The 22498-nt window shown below is 43.0% G+C and overlaps 2 protein-coding genes across 11 annotated transcripts in view; one reads left to right on the plus strand and one right to left on the minus strand.

The window, feature by feature from the left end:
- Positions 1 to 9989, minus strand: part of NDUFAF6 (NADH:ubiquinone oxidoreductase complex assembly factor 6) — a 30475-nt gene extending 20486 nt beyond the window's left edge. For 2 of the 4 annotated variants that reach the window (XM_038389460.2, XM_043507578.1), the window contains exons 1-3: positions 9785 to 9989; positions 7299 to 7398; positions 3140 to 3262 (exon numbers count right to left, since the gene is read on the minus strand). In XM_038389460.2, coding sequence (XP_038245388.1) covers positions 3140 to 3262; positions 7299 to 7398; positions 9785 to 9963 — 402 coding nt within the window. In that variant the 5' untranslated portion in view covers positions 9964 to 9989. Of the gene's footprint in view, positions 1 to 3139; positions 3263 to 7294; positions 7399 to 9784 lie in introns of all 4 variants that reach the window. The other 2 variants (XM_038389461.2, XM_043507579.1) reach the window with 2 other exon arrangements.
- Positions 9990 to 15630: 5641 nt separating this feature from the next.
- TP53INP1 (tumor protein p53 inducible nuclear protein 1) overlaps positions 15631 to 22498 on the plus strand; it is a 63648-nt gene continuing 56780 nt past the window's right edge. For 3 of the 7 annotated variants that reach the window (XM_043507587.1, XM_043507588.1, XM_043507590.1), the window contains exon 1: positions 15632 to 15793. The gene's annotated coding sequence lies outside the window, so the exon portion shown is untranslated. Of the gene's footprint in view, positions 15826 to 19573; positions 19597 to 22498 lie in introns of those variants that run through there. The other 4 variants (XM_043507594.1, XM_043507595.1, XM_043507589.1 and 1 more) reach the window with 3 other exon arrangements.

The raw sequence follows: 22498 nt of genomic DNA on the forward strand, positions 1-22498 counted from the left end.
GTAATGCTTGTACTTCTCAGTCTTCCAGTAGTACACTGTCTCACTCTCAGCTTCTTGTGCCTCTTGCTCCCAGCTCCTCGCACACACGCTAAACTGAAGTGAGCTCCTTTTTAAAACCCAGGTGCCCTGATTAGCCTGCCTGTCTTAATTGATTCTGGCAGCTTCTTGATTGGCTGCAGGTGTTCTAATCAACCTGTCTACCTTAATTGTTTCCAGAAAGATCCTGATTGTTCTGGAACCTTCCCTGTTACCTTACCCAGGGAAAAGGGACCTACTTAACCTGGGGCTAATATATCTGCCTTCTATCATTCTCCTGAGCACACAAAAGAGTGTTGTGATTCAGTGATGTAATTCATATAAGGAACGGGCCCTGTGAAATGGCCAGCTGAAGTCTCCAACTACGAATGTGGATATTTGTCTACAATCATCTGTCAGAATAAAGCATTTTCTAACTCGGGGGGGAAAAAAAAATCACTCTCCTGTAGCCATCTGGCCTGACCCTATCACAGTGTCTAAACTTCAGTGCCCAAATCCATATTTAGACTTTTAAAAAAAAAAAAAAAAAAAAATCAATGGGAGCTGCAAGCTTCAGCACCTCTGAAAATCAGGCGAGTTTTATTTAGGTGCCTTCATATGAATTTGTTCACCAAACTTTGGGAACCAAGTTTGAAAATGTTGGCCATATTCCATATAAAATATTTGGGAATATGTATTTAATATATACCAAACTGATAACTGATGTGTAAAACTGCAATTGTCCCCCATGCAAACCTAGTAATGAAAATATAGCATGCAATGTTTTTGATAGAAGAAACATTAACTAAAGAAGCTCTATGAATTGGGCTACGAGAGTGGTCTGCAGGTTATCCATGAATTTGGACTGCTTTTTCAAGTTACTTTTTTACAGGAATTGTTTTTTATTTTAACAACAACCTGTCCTTTTTTGGGCAGCTACTCTCTGCAAAGACTGAAATGACCATACAGGATCATTCCGGGTGTGTCCAGCGGCACAGAAAATAAAATCACAACTCTAGGAACCAATATGAGTGCACATTATGAGGTAATCCAAGGAGATTGTTAGTTTGCTTCAGTGTTCTCTTTGCTCATCAAAGCTGATTGAACATCCAAGAAATGCTTTTAAGCTTTTTGAACTATTTCTCATTTGGCAATTGATTCTGTTTAAAGGGCCTAATAGAGAAACCAGGTGTGAGCGCAACCCTTGTTGCAGGAATGGATCTATTCCCCTCCCCTCACTACAAGATTGGTTTACTCCCTGGAAAGAGGGTATATGACCAGCAGGTCTAACTATCTCAAAATCTGACATTTTATACAGATGCTCATCCACATGATGTTTGCTACAATTATCCTTTGGAAGAAACCACTATTATTGATCCAAGCAGGCCCCAACGAGGAGAGCTGGGAAGAACATGTTTAGACATACCCCAAGCCAACGTATGCTGAATCTATTAGATCCAGACAACCACACAGGAGGGGACCTTTGGAATGGAAAAAGAGTAACCAAGGACCAAATCCATTCCTGGAAGCACAGACATTGTGGGAGAACAAAGAGACCAGCTTGCTTGTGGGCAGTCTGGCATGTAGTGGGGCAGAGAGAAAGTGAATAAAAAGCAAAAGGTGCAGAAATAAGGTTACCAATATCAAATTTTACCCTTTGCAGCAAAGACATCTAGTCTGTTCTATTGGGGCTTTGAATCCAATAATCTATAACTAAGGTCCAGAATACTTGCCAGCTTCTCTTTTAATTATATTAGAGCTTTGTTGTGACTAAAGAAATAAATAATTCTGAGTTGGAGATGTCTAGGAATAGTGTTGGATCTCCTAGATGAGAATCAAGTAGATGCTGTTTATTTCTTGGCATTACCAGTGTTTTCTCTCTTTCTTCAACAGTTTCTTGTTTAAATCCAATTATAATTTAACAGGATTGTTGATAGAAACAAGTACTGACTTGTGCTTGACATCAGATCTAAAGGAGGAAGAGCACACTCGGTGTGTCCATTAACACAACAGTGCCAACATCAGAAAAAGAGGATAGTAAAGGGCTGTGATCCTGACCTCAGATAAACAACAGACAATAGATGGGGAGCCATGATGCCCTCAAGTGAACCCTCTAATCATACAGGAATTGTAGTATAGTAACCCACCATTATAGGGGGGTTCCCTATTTTTTCTGCACTTTCAACACAGACAGAGGCACATGACTCCTTAGATGGAGAGTTTAAGATGTCAGTCTGTGGTCCTAAGGCAATGACCTCTCCCAGCTGGAAATCATAATTGTAAAGCAACATATTGAGGTCTATTTATTCCCATGTTAAGTACAGGCAATCATCAGTCATCTGATGCAGTGGGTGTCCTAACTAGAGCGAACAGGTTTGGTCAGCTGGTCATTTTGTCCCCAACCATGGCCAGCGGAGATACTAAACTGTAGGCATGCTTGAGTTTGTAAGTTCATGGAAGCTCCAGAACAACACAGAGGTTTCTTGAAACAAATATTTCAAAAGTTGGCAGGTAAGTAGAATCCCTGTAACTCAGCATCCAAATCAGAACTTGGATTTTGTGGAAGTTTAAAAAAAAAAAGAAACTGTCAGCTATTCAGTTTTCTAGGGAGTCAAAGTGCAATGGAATATGAAATAGCGTGCATTATAGTTTTAACTGTGAGGGTGTGGGCCTCCTGTAGTGTATCTTTCTTTGTATGGTCTGCTTTCTGGCTTTAGTCTCTGATCACACTAATTTCTGTCTTTTCAGTTCTTAAACCTTTGGAAAAGACTAGTAGAGGCTCAGGAAAATTTACTTAAACACTTTAATTGGTACTGATTTAAAAATGGTCACTAATGATTTTGACCCTTCACCTGGTTAGAAGGCAAATTCTCTGATTAACATAGTTCTGACTCGTTGCTACATTTTTCTGGTAACTTCTCCCTAGATATCAGCATCGTCACTGTCCATCTCTCCCTTTTTTGCTTCAGGCTGCTCTTAGTATAACACATACAACATATCATACATTATCTGTATAACACAAAATACAGTTAGTATGCAGTATAGCACATGCAAAACAACAAAACATTTTCCATGGGTAAAAGAATAATTATAAGTAAATTTTAAGACAGGAAAGATATTTTACCTTCCACAGTTCTATAGCAACTGGCTGATGTGGTGGGTTATCACAGTATATATCTTCCACAGCTTTCCTCCAAAACTCCATTCGCATCAAACCTATGGTCTTCTGTGTTATGGAGTCTTTAATCTGGAAAGAATACATTTAAGAGTGAAATTTACAGTCTAATGGAGGCATTTAGCTTAAACACTTAAAGACACTTAAAGAGCATAATTAAGTATCATCTTTCCTGAATAATTTTTCTGATCACATGCCATCAGTATGCATCTTTCACTCGGAAGACCATGTCTACACTCCCGGCTAAATTGGCACTGCTGCGATCAATGCAATGGGTATTGATTTAGCGGGTCTGGTGAAGACACGCTAAATTGATGGCAGAGTGCTCTCCCATCAAGTCTCTACTCCACCTCCCTGAGAAGTGGAAGCTATGTCCATGGGAGAGCATCTCCTGTCGACACAGCTCAGGGCAGACACGGCTATAAGTCGACCTAAATTATGTCGACTTCAGTTACATAACTGAAGTAGTGGAACTTAGATTGACTTACAGTGGTAATGTAGACCAGCTTGGTCATTAGAGGACTCAGGGGACACATGATCTAGTCCCTCTAATCCATTGACTTTATTTAGCCAGAGCGCAACAACTTCAACATGAAAGACTGAGGGAGCCCCACATGAGAATATCCCATAACCCAATGGTTAGAGCACTCACTTCTGAGTTACCCAGGCAAGAATTTTTTGTAGTATCTGGCTGGTGAATCTTGCCCATATGCTCAGGGTTTAGCTGATCGCCATATTTGGGGTCGGGAAGGAATTTTCCTCCAGGGCAGATTGGAAGAGGCCCTGGAGGTTTTTTGCCTTCCTCTGTAGCATGGGGCACGGGTCACTTGAGGGAGGATTCTCTGCTCCTTGAAGTCTTTAAGCCACGATTTGAGGACTTCAATAGCTCAGACATAGGTGAGGTTTTTCGTAGGAGTGGGTGGGTGAGATTCTGTGGCCTGCATTGTGCAGGAGGTTGGACTAGATGATCAGAATGGTCCCTTCTGACCTTAGTATCTATGAATCTATAAGAGGGGTCACATCAATGTTCAAATCCTTTCTTCCCCTCAGGTAGAGGAGGGACTTGAACCAGGGGTCTCCCATATCCCAGGTGAATACCTTGACCACTGGGTTAAAAGTTGAGAGAAGTTCTCTTCCTCCTCTGTGGCTTTTTGCTAACAATGTAGGCACCTACTGCAAATAGTGTTTGCAGCTGAGAATCCTTAGACAACAGGGGCGCCTCCCTGCAGCCCAGACTTACCTGCCTCTCTCCAAGACAAGAACAAAAGTGTAGCACACACGCCTCTCATTGGATGACTAGCTCCCTGCCCAGCATGACGGCTTTTGTTAATCACAGTTGAAGATGTCTCTCCCCATTCATTGTATAGGAGCTTAGGGACTTAACTCAGGGCAGGTCAACACTACAAATTTGCAGCTATGCACAGTAGCTGTGCCACTGTAGAGCTTCTGGTGAAGATACTCTAAGACAATGGCAGAGATCTCTCCCATTGGCTTTATATCTCTCCCATGGATTATACACATCCCTGAGCAAAGTAGCTACACCAAAGTAATTATGTAGTGTAAACTAGGGGTCAGGCTTTGTGAATCACAGGGATTTTCTAGGTGCCTAAAAGTTAAAAGTTGTGACACCTCAGCCTCACAACATCTAATTTCTTAGGCCACAGTCACTGCCCAAAGAGATTACAATCCTAAACAGTGAGCAACATACAAAAGGAGTAGGAGGAGAAAATAAAATACATACAATTTTTATACATACTGTATATACATGTGCTTTTTTTAAAAAAAAAAACATGACTTCAAAAGGAAGGCACAAAAGACACTGAGGGCTTGCAGGAGTGAGTCAAATTGTTACTGCCATCAGGATTTCTACAGCTGAAGGGAACAAGTCAGATAGTGACATATCTATCATCAAGAAAACTGCAAGCAGAGCTTGGATTTCAGTGTTCAGTTGTTTGTGATGATGTACAAAGCAGAATGTTTAATTATTTGCAGTTTGGATACCTTAGCATCTTGCAGGTTTAGGCACTAAGTGCCTTGCCAGTGATGCTGAGTTTTCAGCTCCCCAATGCAACCTACAGGCTCAGAATCTCACAGGGATAAGTCCCTAATAATTAACAGCTTGATTTTCAAAGGTGCTAAGCACCTTCAGCTTACCTGTGAATCAACAGGAGCTGTGGGCATTCAGCTTCTCTCAAAAATATGGCCATATATATCCCAAATGAACTTACACATGTTGGGTGAAATCCTAGCCCCGCTGAAATCAATGGCAAAACTCAGGGAGGGGGAAATAATTGGGGCAGGATGTCACCCCGTGAACATAGCATACTAAATGAACAATTTTATTCTTTAAACATTTTGCCAAGTTATTCAGGTATTTTATAAAAACATTTCTGACAGTTAACTTAAAGTTTTAACTTGCTCTCCTTCAGTTCACCAAGATATGCAACAATTAAGATTTTTCATCGATCATGCCTGTGTAAAAATCAGCTTCTCTCCAGTGGTAAAATTTTCCAATAATAAGCTTATGGCTATTTTATTTATGACTATAGACAAGCTGTTCACAGGAAGGGCCAATACCTCTGACAGAAACAAAAATGTGTCCAATATTCCACAATGAAGATCAAACACTTTGCCCAAATCTTCCTGTAAATTATAGAAGATTACTTTGTTGTACATTTCACCTTAGTCACTTGCTTTACCTATCACAAAAAATCACATCTACCTCCTTCAGTTCAACTAGATTAGTAAGCAATTTTTTAAACACTGCTACTAGATAATATTTTTATATGTATCACTTGGCAATTAAAATATTAAACTTCAGCAAGCTATTGCATACTAATATAATTCTTGTTTTTGTGATTAGTATTTGTTTTACTGCTCTTGAGATTTTCTTGTGCTTTTTAATCTCAGATATAAAATATATTTTTAAAGATTCAGCATTGCACTGATGAAACCCAAAGACAAGCAGCTATTTCAAATATTCTTCTGAAGGCACATGTATTATGAGACTGGGCTGAACCACAAAATCCAGATCAGAATCTGGATTTCAAACACACGAAGTTCAGTTCCTGGATCAGTTTCACCTCAGAGGAAACCACCCCTGGGGATCACAGGTAGTGTTCCCACTGCTAGGGAGGGCAGCTTTAAATTCTCCAAGAGTCCTGACAACAGAGGCTGAACAGGATTATGTTTAATCAGCACATCCTCTGGGCTGTTCTAGCTAGGCCTTTCTTGCAAGCATCAACTTGTGTGGTTGCACTGGCAGTTTGTGGGTCACTGTGGTGGGGCAGATCTCCACCCCAATCAGGAAGGAGTTAAAGAGCTCCTCCAGGCAAAATCAGCCTTAACACAGCAGCACATCTGTGAAGCTTGTCAAGCCTGCAGATAAGCAGATCCTTAAAAGGGAGGATGATGCTTGCTCAGTATAGGGTAGCACTCCGAAGAAGCTCCCTGGCACCTTGCAATAGGGGTTGCTGACTGGGAAATGGATTGAGAGCCCTGGCTGCCCAAGCCCTCTCAGGAAAGAGAAGGGCAGGTACTTTTCTCTTTTATTTTTCTCATTGGCTTCCTGAATGCCTGGGGCTCTGCTTTTTTGAGGGATGTGGAAGCATACTGACTTTTTGTTTGGACTACTTTAACTCTCTAACCAGGGGGCAGATGCCCTGAACAGCACAGCTGGAGGGCTGTGCACCAGAGACAGGAGTACTGCCCACCCTCTGCCCAAGGGGACATTAGAGAGGTATAGCCTACTACAGCCATCTAGCAGAGAGAAGATGTAACCACTTTTTTTTTTTAAATATGCAACCTTCCCTCCTGAAAGTCTGCCAAGTCTCTGCCAGCATAGACCTAGAAATGAATCTGCCCTCAAGGTTTTTGGTTTGATCCTTTTCAGATAGGAGTCAGCTGCACAATTCAGATCCAAGTTTAGATTCCAAGCCCCCTCATTTTCTACAGGTGTTTAGATCTGGGGTTTTGTGGTGGACCATCTGTTTATCACCCTTTGAAACACAACTTTAATCTCAGCACACAACACTTCTTTACAGTTCAATGTAGAGTCTTGAAATGATTGTTGTAGTTCAGTATTTCACAAATCTATTTTAATACCTGCCTGGGCCAGTTCAACGTTGAAGGCTCTCAGTGCAAAAGCAGAGGTGCGGGATTCTGCCGGCAACAATAGAGAACACAGAAACCCTTCATAGTCACGTTTCCTGTATATGACAAACAAAAAGATTATCAATTTTATTTATAACTATATGTAAATTAAGCATTCTACTCAGCACTGAACTTACTTCTAATAGGAGCGAATGGCGAGCTCAACTAGTAACTCTAACCAAAACAAAAATAGATGCTTTTATTTTAATCAGTTAAAAGAACAGATTTCATTCACTCCCCCTGGGAAGCAATCTGAACACCCTGTGCACCAGTAGGAGCAGCTGTACCTTTGAGAATCAGGCTTTAAGAGATTTGCCCAAAGTCACAAAGCAAGTCTGTGGTAAAGCTGCAATTACAGTCCAGATCTCCTGACTTCCAATCTTGTGTTCTAATGAAACCACGCTTACAGAGACTGGACTCTTTGGAGCTTGGCAGAGGACAGTTTGTTTGACCAGTGGAGTTTCTGGGTACGTCTTCTCCTGGAACTGGAGATGTGATTCCCAGCTTGAGAAGACATACCCACATTAGCTCTGATGAAACTAACAGCTAAACATATAATATAGCTGCAGTAGTGAGAGCCAGTGGAGGGGTTAGCCACTCCAAGTAAATGCCTAGGGTCTTGGTTGGGCATGTATTCGGGGCACCTAGCTTCTCCCGCCACTTGTGCTTCCATGTGTACACTCTATTTTTAACATGTAGGTTCACTGAGCACGAATGCAAGTATGTCTCTTCAAACTGTGAATCAAACTCCCAGCTCAAAGTGTAGATATGTCCTTTTGTTTGTTTGCAATTCCAATCACAGCATAAAGTTTACAGCTGTGGCATACTGACTACAGGTATCTAAACTGATGTACACTCCTTTGGCCACTTGGGAGCGCCATTATATTACAAACAACTGCAGCACACAAAACCATACCATAAAATGCAGAGTTCTACTCAACTATTCTTATTACAAGCAGAATTCAAAACTATCTATATAGTTAAGGTGCCTATATTTTCATCCCTTGCATTCATAGGGTGAAGCTTTGCATTCAAGTTTCAACCCCTAACTTCAAGGGATAGACATCTGGGCACACATTTACTCATTTTCATGAGAGCTGTTGATCCCCTCCCACCCCATTTTAGTTACGTTTGTTTCATAGATGAGGTAAAAATAAGTGGGCAAGTTTTAACTATTTCAGTATTAGTGTCAAGGCAAAAAGAAAACTAGATTTGCAGACAAGCACTTTGTGGACATAAAAACAGTAACTGGAAATCTACTGTGAATTTTCAGAACAAATCCCTGGAAGTACTTTGGGTGACCTTGGGCAGTTATTTTCTAAACCTGTTCTGGAGCCTGATCCAAAGCCCACTGAAGTCAATGGAAAGACACTTGTCAATTTTAGTAGGCTTAGGATCAGGTCCTTAAAGGGCACTTTCATAGCTAATTACAGACCCACCAAATGTTCCTTTGAAACTGTCTTAACTGAGGAATACCATCAATTTGAAATCTAGTCATTCTTTAAAGATGAGTTACAGAAGTATCCAGTACTACACCTGCCCCTGCCATTATCTGTAGTTGTACAATGACATTTCCCTATTTTGGAAATTATTCTCTTCCCTGTTGGTAGCTGAAAAACCCCACTCAAACAACAGAGGAAACTGAGCAAGTACATGGGGGGGAACAATGAAACTAACTATACAAAGTCCCCTGCCCTTCCTACCACCCCACGTTTAGAGAGAAACCTTTTCCTCCCTGTAATAAATTTCAGCTACAGTAAGCCTAGATGTAGCTTTCAGAGTGGCAGCCGTGTTAGTCTGTATTCGCAAAAAGAAAAGGAGGACTTGTGGCACCTTAGAGACTAACAAATTTATTAGAGCATAAGCTTTCGTGAGCTACAGCTCACTTCATCGGATGCATCCGATGAAGTGAGCTGTAGCTCACGAAAGCTTATGCTCTAATAAATTTGTTAGTCTCTACGGTGCCACAAGTCCTCCTTTTCTTTTTTAGATGTAGCTTGTAACAACAAGGAAGCAAAGACTGTTCAGACGGGGCGCTGATGGTGCATCCCTTTAAACATCTCACTATAGGCATGAACCTTTTCACTGAATTTCAGTTAAACCCATTAGTCTTCGTTTTAAAGCTCTCAGTACTTTAAATCCAATTCTACCTCCACTCTCCTCATCCACGAGGGTAAGACTCCCCGCAGGGGGATAAATTTTAAGATTTACATTGCTTGTGTTACTTCACCTCCCCCCCCCCCCCCAATGAGGATAAATTTCCAAGGCGATTTACAACAACAACTACTAAATAAATTAAGGCCCTGCCTTTTATTGTTTTTTTAAGTATGGTACAGCCCCCTCCCGCACGGGGCTGGGGCGGGGGTTACAGCCCCCGCCTCCCCTCCCCCAAGGGGCTGGGGCGGCGGCTACATCCCTGCGCCCGCCCCGCACCAGACTCACCGCAGCAGCTCGGCGCAGTACCGCACCTCTCCCCCCGGGCCGGGCCGGCTGGAGGCCGGCGCCGCGCTCCCTCCGCAGACCGCCGGCCGCACGAGCCGCCCGTGGGCGCTCGGCCCCAGCAGCTGCCGGGAACAGGGCCCGTAGCGCATCCCGCCGCTCAGTGCCATGGCGGCCGCCATGCTGCCTGGTGCACCGCCCCTCCTGTCAATCACCCTCTGCCTGCAGCGCTGCTCCGAGCCTAGGCCTCCAGCCGGTCTCCAGAGCCGGTAGGACAAAGCACTGCTTCGGGTGTGATTTGCTCCCGGTAGCCGTTACTGATCCAATGGTATTCTTATTTGCTGGTTTGTCCTAATTTGCTACCCTCTCACCTTTCTCGTCCTCGATGAAGTGAGCTGTAGCTCACGAAAGCTTATGCTCTAATACATGTGTTAGTCTCTAAGGCGCCACAAGTCCTCCTTTTCTTTTTGCGAATACAGACTAACACGGCTGCTACTCTGAAACCGGGACAGACTGTGAGCCGTGGAGGTACATCTGCCTACTTTGCCCCCCGCTGGCTACGCTAACTTTCTTTTGTACCCAACCAAGAGTGTCTAAAGGAAAAACTTGACAATGGTGTGGGACGGAATCATAAAGTCTCCAGCTTCCAAACTACCCTCTCTCCTGTATATATGTATCAATTACCTCTTAATAGAGTGAGGTCATTTAAACATCAGGTATTATGCAGCTTACACATATTTTTGATGAGTATTTGTTATTAAAATATAAATTAAATAGTACAAGGACATGCATCTGCACAATGATAACAAAGGTAACTGATGAGGTGTTAGGAGTAATGAAAAATAACATTTTAAAAAGTAATCAATGAAAAGGAGCAAAAGTATATTTAAAATGGATTACAAGGAAGGAAGCCGCAATCCAGGGAATCCCAGCAGCAGATAAGACAAATTTGTAAACTGCTATGAGACTTTATGCAGTCATATAAACTGATGAGCGATTCTTTGTTTCTGAGAGGATATATGAAATAAAAAATTTGACCAAATAAAAAAACCCTCTGCCCCCACTTTTCCCCATCCTATTTTTGCAAACACTGGTGTTTCAGTCCACAGGGGTATAACTGTTACCCTGTGCAGTGTTTTGCCCTCTGACCCCTGAGTTTAACTCCAGCTCCCTGATTTCGCCTCTCCTCAGATCCTATGCTAACCCTGCCTCCAGCTGCTTGAACCCCACAGCCAGTCAATTTCCATCCCCTGCTCAGACCCTGGCCATCCCCGACCCCCTCAAATTTGCCCCCTTTGCTCCTTTTTAACCCAAAAAGCTGTCTGAAGAATCTGATGCCAAGTAAGGGTAAGGTGAAGAGCAGATGTTACTGAGGATGCTCAGTTAGCAGTTTTTCACACTATACCTGTCAGGCTGCTAGGGCATTGGGTGTCTGTGTCTCTCTTCTATACATACACACACACATATACCCCTAGCTCCCGCCTGGGGAGCTCACAGGCTGGATACCAATTGTAGGGCTGCTGAGAGCACAGGGCAAGCCTGCTCCCTGACCTGTCACTTACACAGCACTCACCTCCCCTGCCCTGCTGCCAAGAGGAATATATATGCTATCTAGGTATTTAGTTCAATGGGAGTTCTCCGCACCTGTATCTAGAGGCTCAATTTGGACCTTAGCCCTTACCTACTGCTTCTAATACCTTCTAAGTGCTAAATAAGCTAATTCTTACATCCTCCACAAGCTCTGTGTGGCTTGGAAGCTTGTCTCTCTCTCACCAACAGAAGTTGGTCTACTAAACCAGGGGTTCTCAAGCTTTTTCTTGCTGAGGCCTCCCCCTAACATGCTATAAAAACTCCGGGGCTCAGCGGGGATGGGGAATTGGGGCTCTGGGCTGGGAGGGGACCTTGGGCATAGGCATAGTTTACTTCTATTTTGGGGGCAGCAGAAAGGCTGATGAGACTTGGGCCAACTCCATACAGCAGGGTCCAGGGAGTGAGCACCACCTCCACCCCCTGACTCTCCTCAGCAGGCCACCCAGCCTGTCAGGGTTGTGGGGGGCTGTCATAAATATGAAGGGAAGGGTAACCACCTTTCTGTATACAGTGCTATAAAATGCCGCCTGGCCAGAGACAAAGTCCTTTTACCTGTAAAGGGATAAGAAGCTCAGGTAACCTGGCTGACACTTGACCCAAAATGACCAATGAGGGGACAAGATACTTTCATATCTGCAGGGGGGGAAGGCTTTTGTCTGTCTGTCTGTGTGATACCTTTGCTGGGAACAGATCAAGGATCCAAGCCCTCCAACTCCTGTAAAGTTAGTAAGTAATCTAACTAGAAAATGCATTAGGTTTTCTTTGTTTTGGTTTGTGAAATTCACTGTGCTGGCGGAAATGTGTATTCCTGTGTTTGTCTTTTTGTAACTTAAGGTTTTGCCTAGAAGGATTCTCTGTTTTGAATCTGACTGCCTGTAAGATTATCTTCCATTCTGATTTTACAGAGTTGCTCTCTTATCTTTTTTTGTTCTTCTAATAAAGTTTTGTTTTTTTAAGAATCTGATTGGGTTTTTTGGGTCTTAAAAATCCAAGGCTGATCTGTGCTCATCTTATCTATTCTCAAGCCTCCCCAGGAAAGGGGTGTAAGGGCTTGGGTGGATATTTTGGGAAAATAGGAACTCCAGGTGGTCCTTTCCTTGATTGTTTGTTAAATCACTTGGTGGTGGCAGCATTTACCTAATCCAAGGGCAAAGATTTTGTGTCTTGGGGAAGTTTTAACCTAAGCTGGGAGAAATAAGTTTAGGGGGTCTTTCATGCGGGTCCCCAAATCTGTACTCTAGAGTTCATAGTGGGGAAGGAACCCTGACAGGGGCCATAACCAAAAAATATAACTCAAAGAGGGGACGCAGCTCAAAATGTTTGAAAACTGCTCAGGGTGCAGGTAGGAAATAGCTAGGGGCTGTGTGCCGGCAAGGAGGAGGAAGCTAAAGGCTTTGTGCGGGCAGGGGAGCAGCTCAGGGTGCAGAGAGGGGGTAGCTAGGACTGTGTAGGGGCAGAGAGTAGCTCAGGGTGCAGGCAGAGGGTAGCTAGGGAATGCACCAGCAGGGGGGTAGCTCAGGGTGCAGGCAGGGGGTAGCTAGGTGCTCTGTGTGGGCAGGAGGGTAGCTCAGGTTGCAGGGAGGATATCTAGCGGCTGTGTGCCAGGAGGACTCTCCCTGCGGTGGCTGTTCCCGGAGGGCTCTGCTGGCCCAAGAACCGGGTCCCCTGTCCGGGAAGCTCTTACCAGCTGTGTGAGCAGTTAAAGAGGGCTGGGAGCTGAGGAACAGCTGGAACCTTGGGCACCAGCAGCAGATGTGGGAATGCCACAACTGCCCACTCTATGGCACCGTCAGCCAGAGGAGCAGCTGCCCCACACTGTCTGGCTCTAGCTTCCCACCTACAACCTGGCTAGAGGACTGGGCCTGAGGGGATCTGGAGGAGAGGTGGAGTTGCCCCCAGATTGCCCCACTCTGGGTAAGGGACTGCAGTTTGGGGGGCCAACACCCTTGTGCCCCCCAACTCTGCCTATGGGCTCAGGGCTTCTGCCAGTAGGGAGTGCTGGGGCTCCTGGCTTCGGCTATGCATTGCTCCCAGCTTCGGGGGGGGGAGGGCAGGCTTTAGCCCTGCGCCGCTCCCAGCTTCAGCCCCACAGGGGGGCGCCAGGGCTTGGGGCACCTAGTTTCAGCTGCAGGGCCTGGCGGACCTGCTGAAAGGGCTTGGGGTCTGTGGACCACAGTTGAGAACCGCTGCATTGAATAATATCATCTCACCCTCTTTGTCTCTAATCCCCCATGAGGATGAGGGAATCATTACTCTTATTGTACAGATGGGGAAGCTGTGACAGAGAACTTAAGAGAATTGGGAGGCGGGGCAGTATTCACTAACCTCATCTACCTTGAATCAAGTTCTAGGTCTTAGTCTTTATTTTCAAAGCACTCCATGACCTGTGTCCACAACATCTAAAAGATCCTCTAAAATTCTGGGATGAAGACTGTGGTTGATATGCTTGTCTGAAACAGTGGACCTCTCTACAATAAAAGTAAAGCTCATCTGTGCAGGAGACGGACTTCCCCTGGAGAGAATTCTAAAACTGTGGCATGAACTCCCCAGGAGCTAAGGACCATCACAAACCTCACTTTTTACTCCAAGTGCTAGTTCTTTTCTTTGACTTTGCCTTCTCTCATATAAACACATAGCAACACGTGTGTGTGTGTGTGTATATATATAATCTCTCTCTCTCTAAGAAGAAGACAAGATACTCCTACAACAAGAAACTTCTCTACAGATTCCTATCCCTCTGGGGAGAGGATGAGAGAATAAACAATGTGTGATAGATGTGTACTCAGGTGACTTAAGGCACTACTGGAAGGTGCTCAGAGTGATGAGCATGGTATTAAAACCTATGTAGAATAGAAGAGTTTTCAGAGTAGCAGCCGTGTTAGTCTGTAGTTGCAAAAAGAATAGGAGTACTTGTGGCACCTTAGAGACTAACAAATTTATTAGAGCATAAGCTTTCGTGAGCTACAGCTCACTTCATCGGATGCATTCATCGAAGGCAAGAGTTTTCAGTTGCTCAGTTTGAGGCACATTGGGCCTGCTATTCAGAAGTGTGGAGTGTTACTAGAGAGCTCTGTAAGTGTCAGGTTTCAGAGTAGTAGCCCTGTTAGTCTGTATTCGCAAAAAGAAAAGGAGTACTTGTGGCACCTTAGCGACTAACAAATTTATTAGAGCATAAGCTTTCGTGAGCTACAGCTCACTTCATCGGATGCATTTGGTGGAAAAAACAGAGGAGAGATTTATATACACACACAGAGAACATGAAACAATGGGTTTATCATACACACTGTAAGGAGAGTGATCACTTAAGATAAGCCATCACCAGCAGCGGGGGGGGGAAGGAGGTAAACCTTTCATGGTGACAAGCAAGGTAGGCTAATTCCAGCAGTTAACAAGAATATCAGAGGAACAGTGGGGGGTGGGGTGGGGGGAGAAATAACATGGGGAAATAGTTTTACTTTGTGTAATGACTCATCCATTCCCAGTCTCTATTCAAGCCTAAGTTAATTGTATCCAGTTTGCAAATTAATTCCAATTCAGCAGTCTCTCCTTGGAGTCTGTTTTTGAAGCTTTTTTGTTGAAGGATAGCCACTCTTAGGTCTGTAATCGAGTGACCAGAGAGATTGAAGTGTTCTCCAACTGGTTTACACACTCTGTAAGTATGTAAATAGAGAATAGATAAGGTGCCAGTAGATGGCACTCAAAAAGATGTAGCAGAGTTCTTGTAAAATCAATCAAACTTGTGCACTGCAAATGGTTTCCTCTGTGCAGCTCTTTGTCAGCTCTCAAGAGTGGGTACTCACAGTTCTCAGTGCTGACAACTCTCACAATCTGATCGTTAATCTAAAAAGAAAAGGAGGACTTGTGGCACTTTAGAGACTAACAAATTTATTAGAGCATAAGCTTTCGTGAGCTACAGCTCACTTCATCGGATTCATCGGATGAAGTGAGCTGTAGCTCACGAAAGCTTATGCTCCAATAAATTTGTTAGTCTCTAAGGTGCCACAAGTACTCCTTTTCTTTTTGCGAATACAGACTAACACGGCTGCTACTCTGAAACCTATCGTTAATCTAGCAATTCTGGTGGTGGTGGTGGTGGTGGTTTGGTTTTTTTTTTTTCCACCTGTCCCATCCCATGAAAACATAGTGAGAGGCTGCCACCGCTCGAATTTTCCCTCATTAAAAATGGCCACCATCTCCTATTATTGCTAATGGGGCTGAAGCAAGCAAGATGGCTGCCATTTCCCTACAGTCTATCCGCATCGGGAGTGAGGCTGCCCGTAATAAAGTTGGCTGCCACCTCCCTGTGTTTTCAGGGAAGCTGAAGCCATGCTCTCAGGTGTCACCGCTGCGCCACGCTGTGGTCCAGGGGGCTAGACGGGACATGCCAGGAACTGTGAGGCGCAACAGAGACACTGTGGAAAGGTGAGTGGGGAAGCAGCAGGGGGATTGTGGAGGTAGGTGTAGGGGGCTGCAAAGGATAGTGATGGGGTAGGAGATGGAGAGGGTAGAATGGCTGGGCCGCAGCCCGGGGGTACTGGTGGGTGAGGAGAGTGTCCTCCAAGCAGCCCCCGCAGTGTTGCCGGCTCTCTCGAATTGATCGCGCATCGTGGATTTTGCCGCCTGCAGGAGGAGCTGTTGCAATGATACAAGGAGCAACTCTGGCCCCACCATTTGCAGGGCTGGGCATGAAGGCAGAGCTCTGTGCAAGAGCTTCTGGGCTACAGATATGACAACAGCTCTGCCGCTAAGCCCTCCCTTCAAATATGGCTCCAGGGCAGGGGAGGAAGGAGTTGGAGAAAAGCTGTTGTCGGGCACCAGGCGGAGAAGAGCCGGGGGAGTGGGGAGTCAGAGAAGTGGTGCCACAGGGTCCCAGATAAAGAAGTGCCGGGGCAGCAGGAGGCAAAACAATGTTGCTGAGGGGTCAAGAAGACAGTACTAGGAAATGTGTGGCCTCCCTTACCTCGGGGGTAAGGAGAGGGTAAGTGAAGTCTCCATCTGGGCTCCCAAGGAATGGTGTGCATTTCTGTGTGCATTAAAGGTTGAGTTTTCAACCTGAAATTACCACACATGCGTTGGCAGAGGAATAGAGCGGAGTTGAAAAGTCTAATGACGGACTAAAAGCATGATTTTGTTTTTAAAAAAACTCATGATTAATTTTTATCTCTTGAGGTTAGCAATATCAAATTCTATTTGAAGTCAATGGGATCTGGGGTCCTCAGCAAGTCTAAAAATTGGTCCCTACGTGTTTGAGATTGGGCACACAAAAACAGAGACAAAATTTGTAGCCATTTTTGAAAATTTGTATGTGATTTGTTCAAATCTATACAAGAAGCCAGTGGCAGAGCTGGGATTAGAATTCAGGAGTTTACGGCACCCACTCCTGTGATCAATCCACTACATAACGTAGCAATTATGCCTATGAATCCAAAATTGATCTCTCTACTCCTGATCAAATCTTCTCTTTTTAGTTTTTGCAAAAAAGTCTGTATTTGCAAAAAGAGTTAACACGGCTGCTACTCTGAAACCTGTTTTTAGTTTTTGTAATTGATAATCCCTAGTACTTTACCTGGGATGACCCACCACTACCTTCAGTTGTGTTCCTGGTGTCATATTATGGGATTGGGGCCTTGGATTATGAACTCTTGGTGGCAGGAACAGTTGTAGGCCAGTAATACTCAGACCTCACTGATTCAGGAGCCAAATTAGCAATCATTACCGAAAAGAATCATAGTAGTGCGAATTCATTGTTTTATTTAGTATAGCACTGTATATTAATATTTAAACAGTATGACAGGGAAACTATTTAGTTTATATATAATATAAAATAATTCTCACTGCAAAATGACTGACCAAGTATTATTAATAACATAGTAAAAGCATCCTGATTGGTAGTAACTTAGATTGGTTAATAATTAAATCACACAGTGTTTTAATATTATGTGTAGCAAAGAGCTGCAGGAGACATATTAAAGAACCACTTGCAGCTGGGAGCCTCAGTCTGAGTATCACTGTTATAGGGTATGTCTTCACTGCAGAGTTAATCTGAGTTATCTACACTGGAGTTACTCCTCTCAAGTTAGCCTAGTGCAAGTTTGAGCAGCCACATTGTAAAATAACACTTGAACCACTAAAAAGAAAAGGACTACTTGTGGCACCTTAGAGACTAACAAATTTATTTGAGCATAAGCTTTCGTGAGCTACAGCTCACCTAATTGGATGCATGCAGTAGAAAATACAGTGGGGAGATTTTATATACACAGAGAACATGAAACAATGGGTGTTGCCATATACACTGTAATGAGAGTGATCAGGTAAGGTGAGTTATTACCAGCGGGGGCGGAATAACCTTTTGCATGCATCCGATGAAGTGAGCCGTACTACAAACGGTTCCTCTTCCCCCCCCCCCCCCCCCCCCCCCGCTGGTAATAGCTCACCTTATCTGATCACTCCTGTTACAGAGTGTATGGTAACCCCCATTGTTGCATGTTCTGTGTATATAAAATCTCCCTACTGTATTTTCTACTGCATGCATCCGATGAAGTGAGCTGTAGCTCACGAAAGCTTATGCTCAAATAAATTTGTTAGTCTCCAAGGTGCCACAAGTACGCCTTTTCTTTTTGTGGATACAGACTAACACAGCTGCTACTCTGAAACTTGAAGCACTGTATCTACGTTAGTGCTGCACTCACTAGTGTGTGGCACTAGGACTTAAGGGTGTATGTTCTACAGTTCCTTGCACTACAGTAAGATGAGACATTCTATGCTTTCCCAGTGAATTGTGGGAAAACTTGTCTGCCCTTTCTGGGTACACAGAGGACATTGTGGGAAGACGTTAGAGGACTACCAGCATTCAAGCGGAGCTAGCCTTCATCCATATTGCAGAATGGTCATATTGGCTCCTGATGAGTTATGGTTAAGGCCGTGAGTTTGTCACAGATGTCACGGATTTTGTGATTTTCCGAGAGTTCTGTGACTTCTGCAGCGACCAGTGTGGCTGGCCTGGGGGCCACCTAAGTAGCTCAGGCAGTCCCTGAGCCAGCCACAGTGGCTGCTGCTGGGGCAGTCTCGGGCCATTGCACTCTCCTCCCCCAGCAGGAGTTTGGGTGGGGGACTCAGAGCTAGGGGTTGGGGCTCTGGGCGGTGCTTTACCTCGGGGGGGGGAGGGACTCCCTTGAAGCGGTGACATACCTAGGTGGAGGTGCAGGGGCTCTGTGCATTGCTGCTGCCTGCAGACACTACCCCCTCAGCTCCCATTGGCCGTGGTTCCTGGCCAATGGGAGCTGCAGAGCTAGTGCTTGGGGCAGAGGCAGTGCACAGAACTGCCTGGCCATGTCTCTGCTTAGGAGCTGAGGGATGTCACCACTTCCGGGGAGCCATGGAGCTGGGTAGGGAGCCTGCGAGTCCTGCCAACCCTCCCCTCCCCCCCCCCCCCAGCACCAGCAGGCAGGGTGGATTTGATTTAAATTAAACTGATTTAAATCACTAGTCAGGAAGACTCTGTTTAATCATGGATTTCTACATAAAAGTGCATTCTTGTTGGTTGTTACAACCTTAATGCATATGTCTCACAACTGAGAGAGAGATGTAGGTTTCATTTTTTAGAAGGTACACACTATACATTTTTTAAGTGACTTATTTTGAAAACTTTTCAGATTAGTTTTTCAGCTATTTCAGAAAATGAATGATGGTTTGGTTATTTCACTTACCAAAGGTAAATGAAATAGATAGTTCACCTCTCAATGACTTCATAAATATCTCCAATTCAACAAGTTAATCATCATTAATATTTGGAGGATTTTCTTGCCATCCTGTATTAGGAGGAGAACCTCACTAGACAGATATTTAACTAAAACAACAATGTTATATATTCATATGCTTGTTTTGTTAAAACTGTTATGATTTTTTGAGTTTAAACATTCAAGTTTTTTAAAATCAGGTTTGTTTTTGTTAAAATTGTTTTAAACTCAAATAGTTAAATGAAATATTTTTTAAAAAAAATTAAATCGACTATGGCAGCCAGGTGAACATAAGAAACTTAAAATATTGGCTTCTGAAGCTAACTCGGTCATCTTCACTCTCATTTTTCTGTTTGTTCATATTCTAGAAAAGAAAAACAAGCTTTCCTGTTTCCTGTGAGGAAAAACTATTTCTCAATTTGGAATGAATTAGTCCAAAGGAAGAAATTATTCTTTCTACACCGTCAGAAAAAGTTACTGCTGTTAAAAGTGAGATTATCACGTCAACAGTCTCTGAATCCAAGTGCTTAAGTGACTTCCACCAGTTCACTGGTGTGACTTTCTTTAAAACATCATCAGCAAACATATATTTCTTGAATGGTTCATCCTTAGCTCTGAAGCTTATTATAGTTGTCATTATGGATGGATGGTTGCTGGATGTCCATGTCGTAGTCAACTTCTCTTCTTCTGCAGTTAAGGTTTGACCCTGGTACTGAGTATTGAGAAAGTGCTTGTCCCATTTTTTTTTTTTAATGCTTGTAATTTAACTCTGTGATTGCATATTTCTCTTTAAGATCTCACCCAGTTCCTTCCAAATTTCAACAGCATTAACAATAAAACAACTATTTCCCTGCATTTTGTTCAAGGCTACAGAAATAGGCTTCCAGGTACTCGGCATGTGTTCAACATTTCTCTTAAGCCCAATGTTGACAACTTTGGCTGTGACAGTGGCATCTATTTTTTCACAATTTTGTTCACAAACTTTCATCAGATTAGGCCAGTTCTTGATATAGTTCTCAAAACAGTTCACTACCGAGTTCTGTCGCACATCTTGTGTTAGAGTTAGCTTTGGTTCCTCCCACTTTTTTTTTTTTTTTTCAGTCAGCTGCTGCAAAGTGGTTGTTACGGAAGTATTTTGCAATTTCAACTACATTAGCGTTTATTTCTGGAACACTGAAGTCTTTTTGGCTAGGAAGTGTATCGAATGAGCACTGCAACCATATGTTGTTAGCCTGGGACACTCTTCACTCTCTTCTAAATAATTTCTTCTCATCTTGGATACATTTGCAGTGTTGTCTGTGACCAAGCTGTGTACTAGACATTTGAATTTTTTTCAAAGTTTGTTATTGCTTTTACTGCTACTTCTTGTAAGTATTCTGCTGTGTGTGCATTTCCTGTGTATCAATTGTTTCTGTAAGGAAGACATTCTCTTTTGTTGTCACACAAGCACATACAACAGGATCATTGTGGACATTGCTTCACTTATCAAGACTCAGGTTAACAGTTTTCCCTCTAGACCCTTTGCACGCTGCTCAATTTCTCTTTCATACACTTTATCCCGCAATTTGCCTGCAGCATCTGCTCTGTTGGGTGGACTGTATCTTGGTCTTAATGACTGAACCATGTTAATGAAGTGTGGGTTCTCAATCATATGGAAAGGAGAGTTTATTGCATAAACAAACCGGGCAGTTTTTTCATCAATTACCTCTTTTTGTAATCTGCTGTAATCTTTCTCGTTACAAACTTATCTATGGTTGTTTCTGAATGATGGAGATTTTTTTTTCTTCTTTTTGCTACAAGTGATATATTGTGGCTTTATGACATACATAATGTGACTGAAACACTACCAGTGGCAGATAACTCTGAAACGCTAGAAAATGATGGTGATCTTAAAGGTGGGTAGTCTTCAGAATCCTGTATGTTGAGGATGGCTTTTCCTAAACAAAATAAGTCCAATGCAGTTATTTCATTATTATTACCATTCTGCTCATTTAGTATTACTCATTGGAGTCACTGACACTCAGTACTACTTTAAAGGTGAAATTGTAAATAGCTGAAATAGGCAGATCTTCCTTTTATTTTTTTATCACAACTGCATCTAAAATGATAGTACCATAGAGTAACAACTATATATATATTTTTTTGTTCAAACATGAGAATTCAAGAATAGTCCAGAAGGAAGACAGGCAGTCCTTAAGAAAGAAGTATGAAATAAAAAAGAAAAGGAGTACTTGTGGCACCTTAGAGACTAACAAAATTATTAGAGCATAAGCTTTCGTGAGCTACAGCTTACTTCATCGGATGGCTTATGCTCAAATAAATTTGTTAGTCTCTAAGGTGCCACAAGTACTCCTTTTCTTTTTGCGAATACAGACTAACATGGCTGCTACTCTGAAACCTGAAATAAAAAAGTTTACCAACCTGAAGATCCTACATGTTCCTTTCATCATCTTCAACACAGCTTCCTCCTGAGATGGAACACTTCTCATGATGATGTTTCATTTGGGCAACCAGACCTTGCATTTCTTTGTTGCACTGTTGGCATTTTGCACGCATACGTGCCTGTCTGACCCACTGGTAGAGGAGCTTCATTAAAATATTCTCAAACTGGGTCTCTTTTACAGCCTGCTGCCATTATAGGTTTTCCCTTCTTGTGAGAGAATGGTATGGTAGATCTCATATCAACGAAGGCTACACTCAGACCTCAAGACTTCTGGAATATGCTGCTCAAACAACTTCACTTTTGTTTCTACTGCCTGTCCCTCCCGTCTCACGTTTATCTCCAGACTTCTTCTCCTTGTCCCAATCTATTCCACCCCCAACAATCTTCCATTCATTGAACTTTTTGAAACTTTGCACTTTTAGAGAGAGATAAGGGATTGACTCTGTGTACACAAATTTGCAGAGAGACAATAGGGTTCAGGTCTTATTTCTCACACCTCTCTCTCTCTCTCTCTCTTTATTTTATTTATTTATTTATTTATTTATAACCATTTTTGCTGTTAACAAGCATGTTATCTCTGGAGACGCATCCACAGCAAAACTAAGCATTTCTGATGGTATCTTCTAGACTGAGTACTGAGTCCTAGTGGGTAGATAGAAAAATTAACCTAAATAATCTGTACAAAGGCCCCTGGGACCCATAATCCATAAACTACTGGAACTCATTTACAAAACTTTTCTTAAACATTACATGAATATATTGTCTCATACTATAGAATTTATAATCCCTATTCCATTATGAGACATAACTCAGAGATATATCTTAAGTAAATAGGTGTTTTTTCCTCAAAGCATTTTTATCAAAAAAATCCAATTTAAATTAAAAAAAATCTGTTTTTAAATTTTTTTAAATTATTTATTTTTATCCACTCTGCCAGTGGGGGGTCCC

The sequence above is a fragment of the Dermochelys coriacea genome, chromosome 2 (genome assembly GCF_009764565.3).
Source record: "Dermochelys coriacea isolate rDerCor1 chromosome 2, rDerCor1.pri.v4, whole genome shotgun sequence".
NCBI classification, from domain to species: Eukaryota; Metazoa; Chordata; order Testudines; family Dermochelyidae; genus Dermochelys; species Dermochelys coriacea.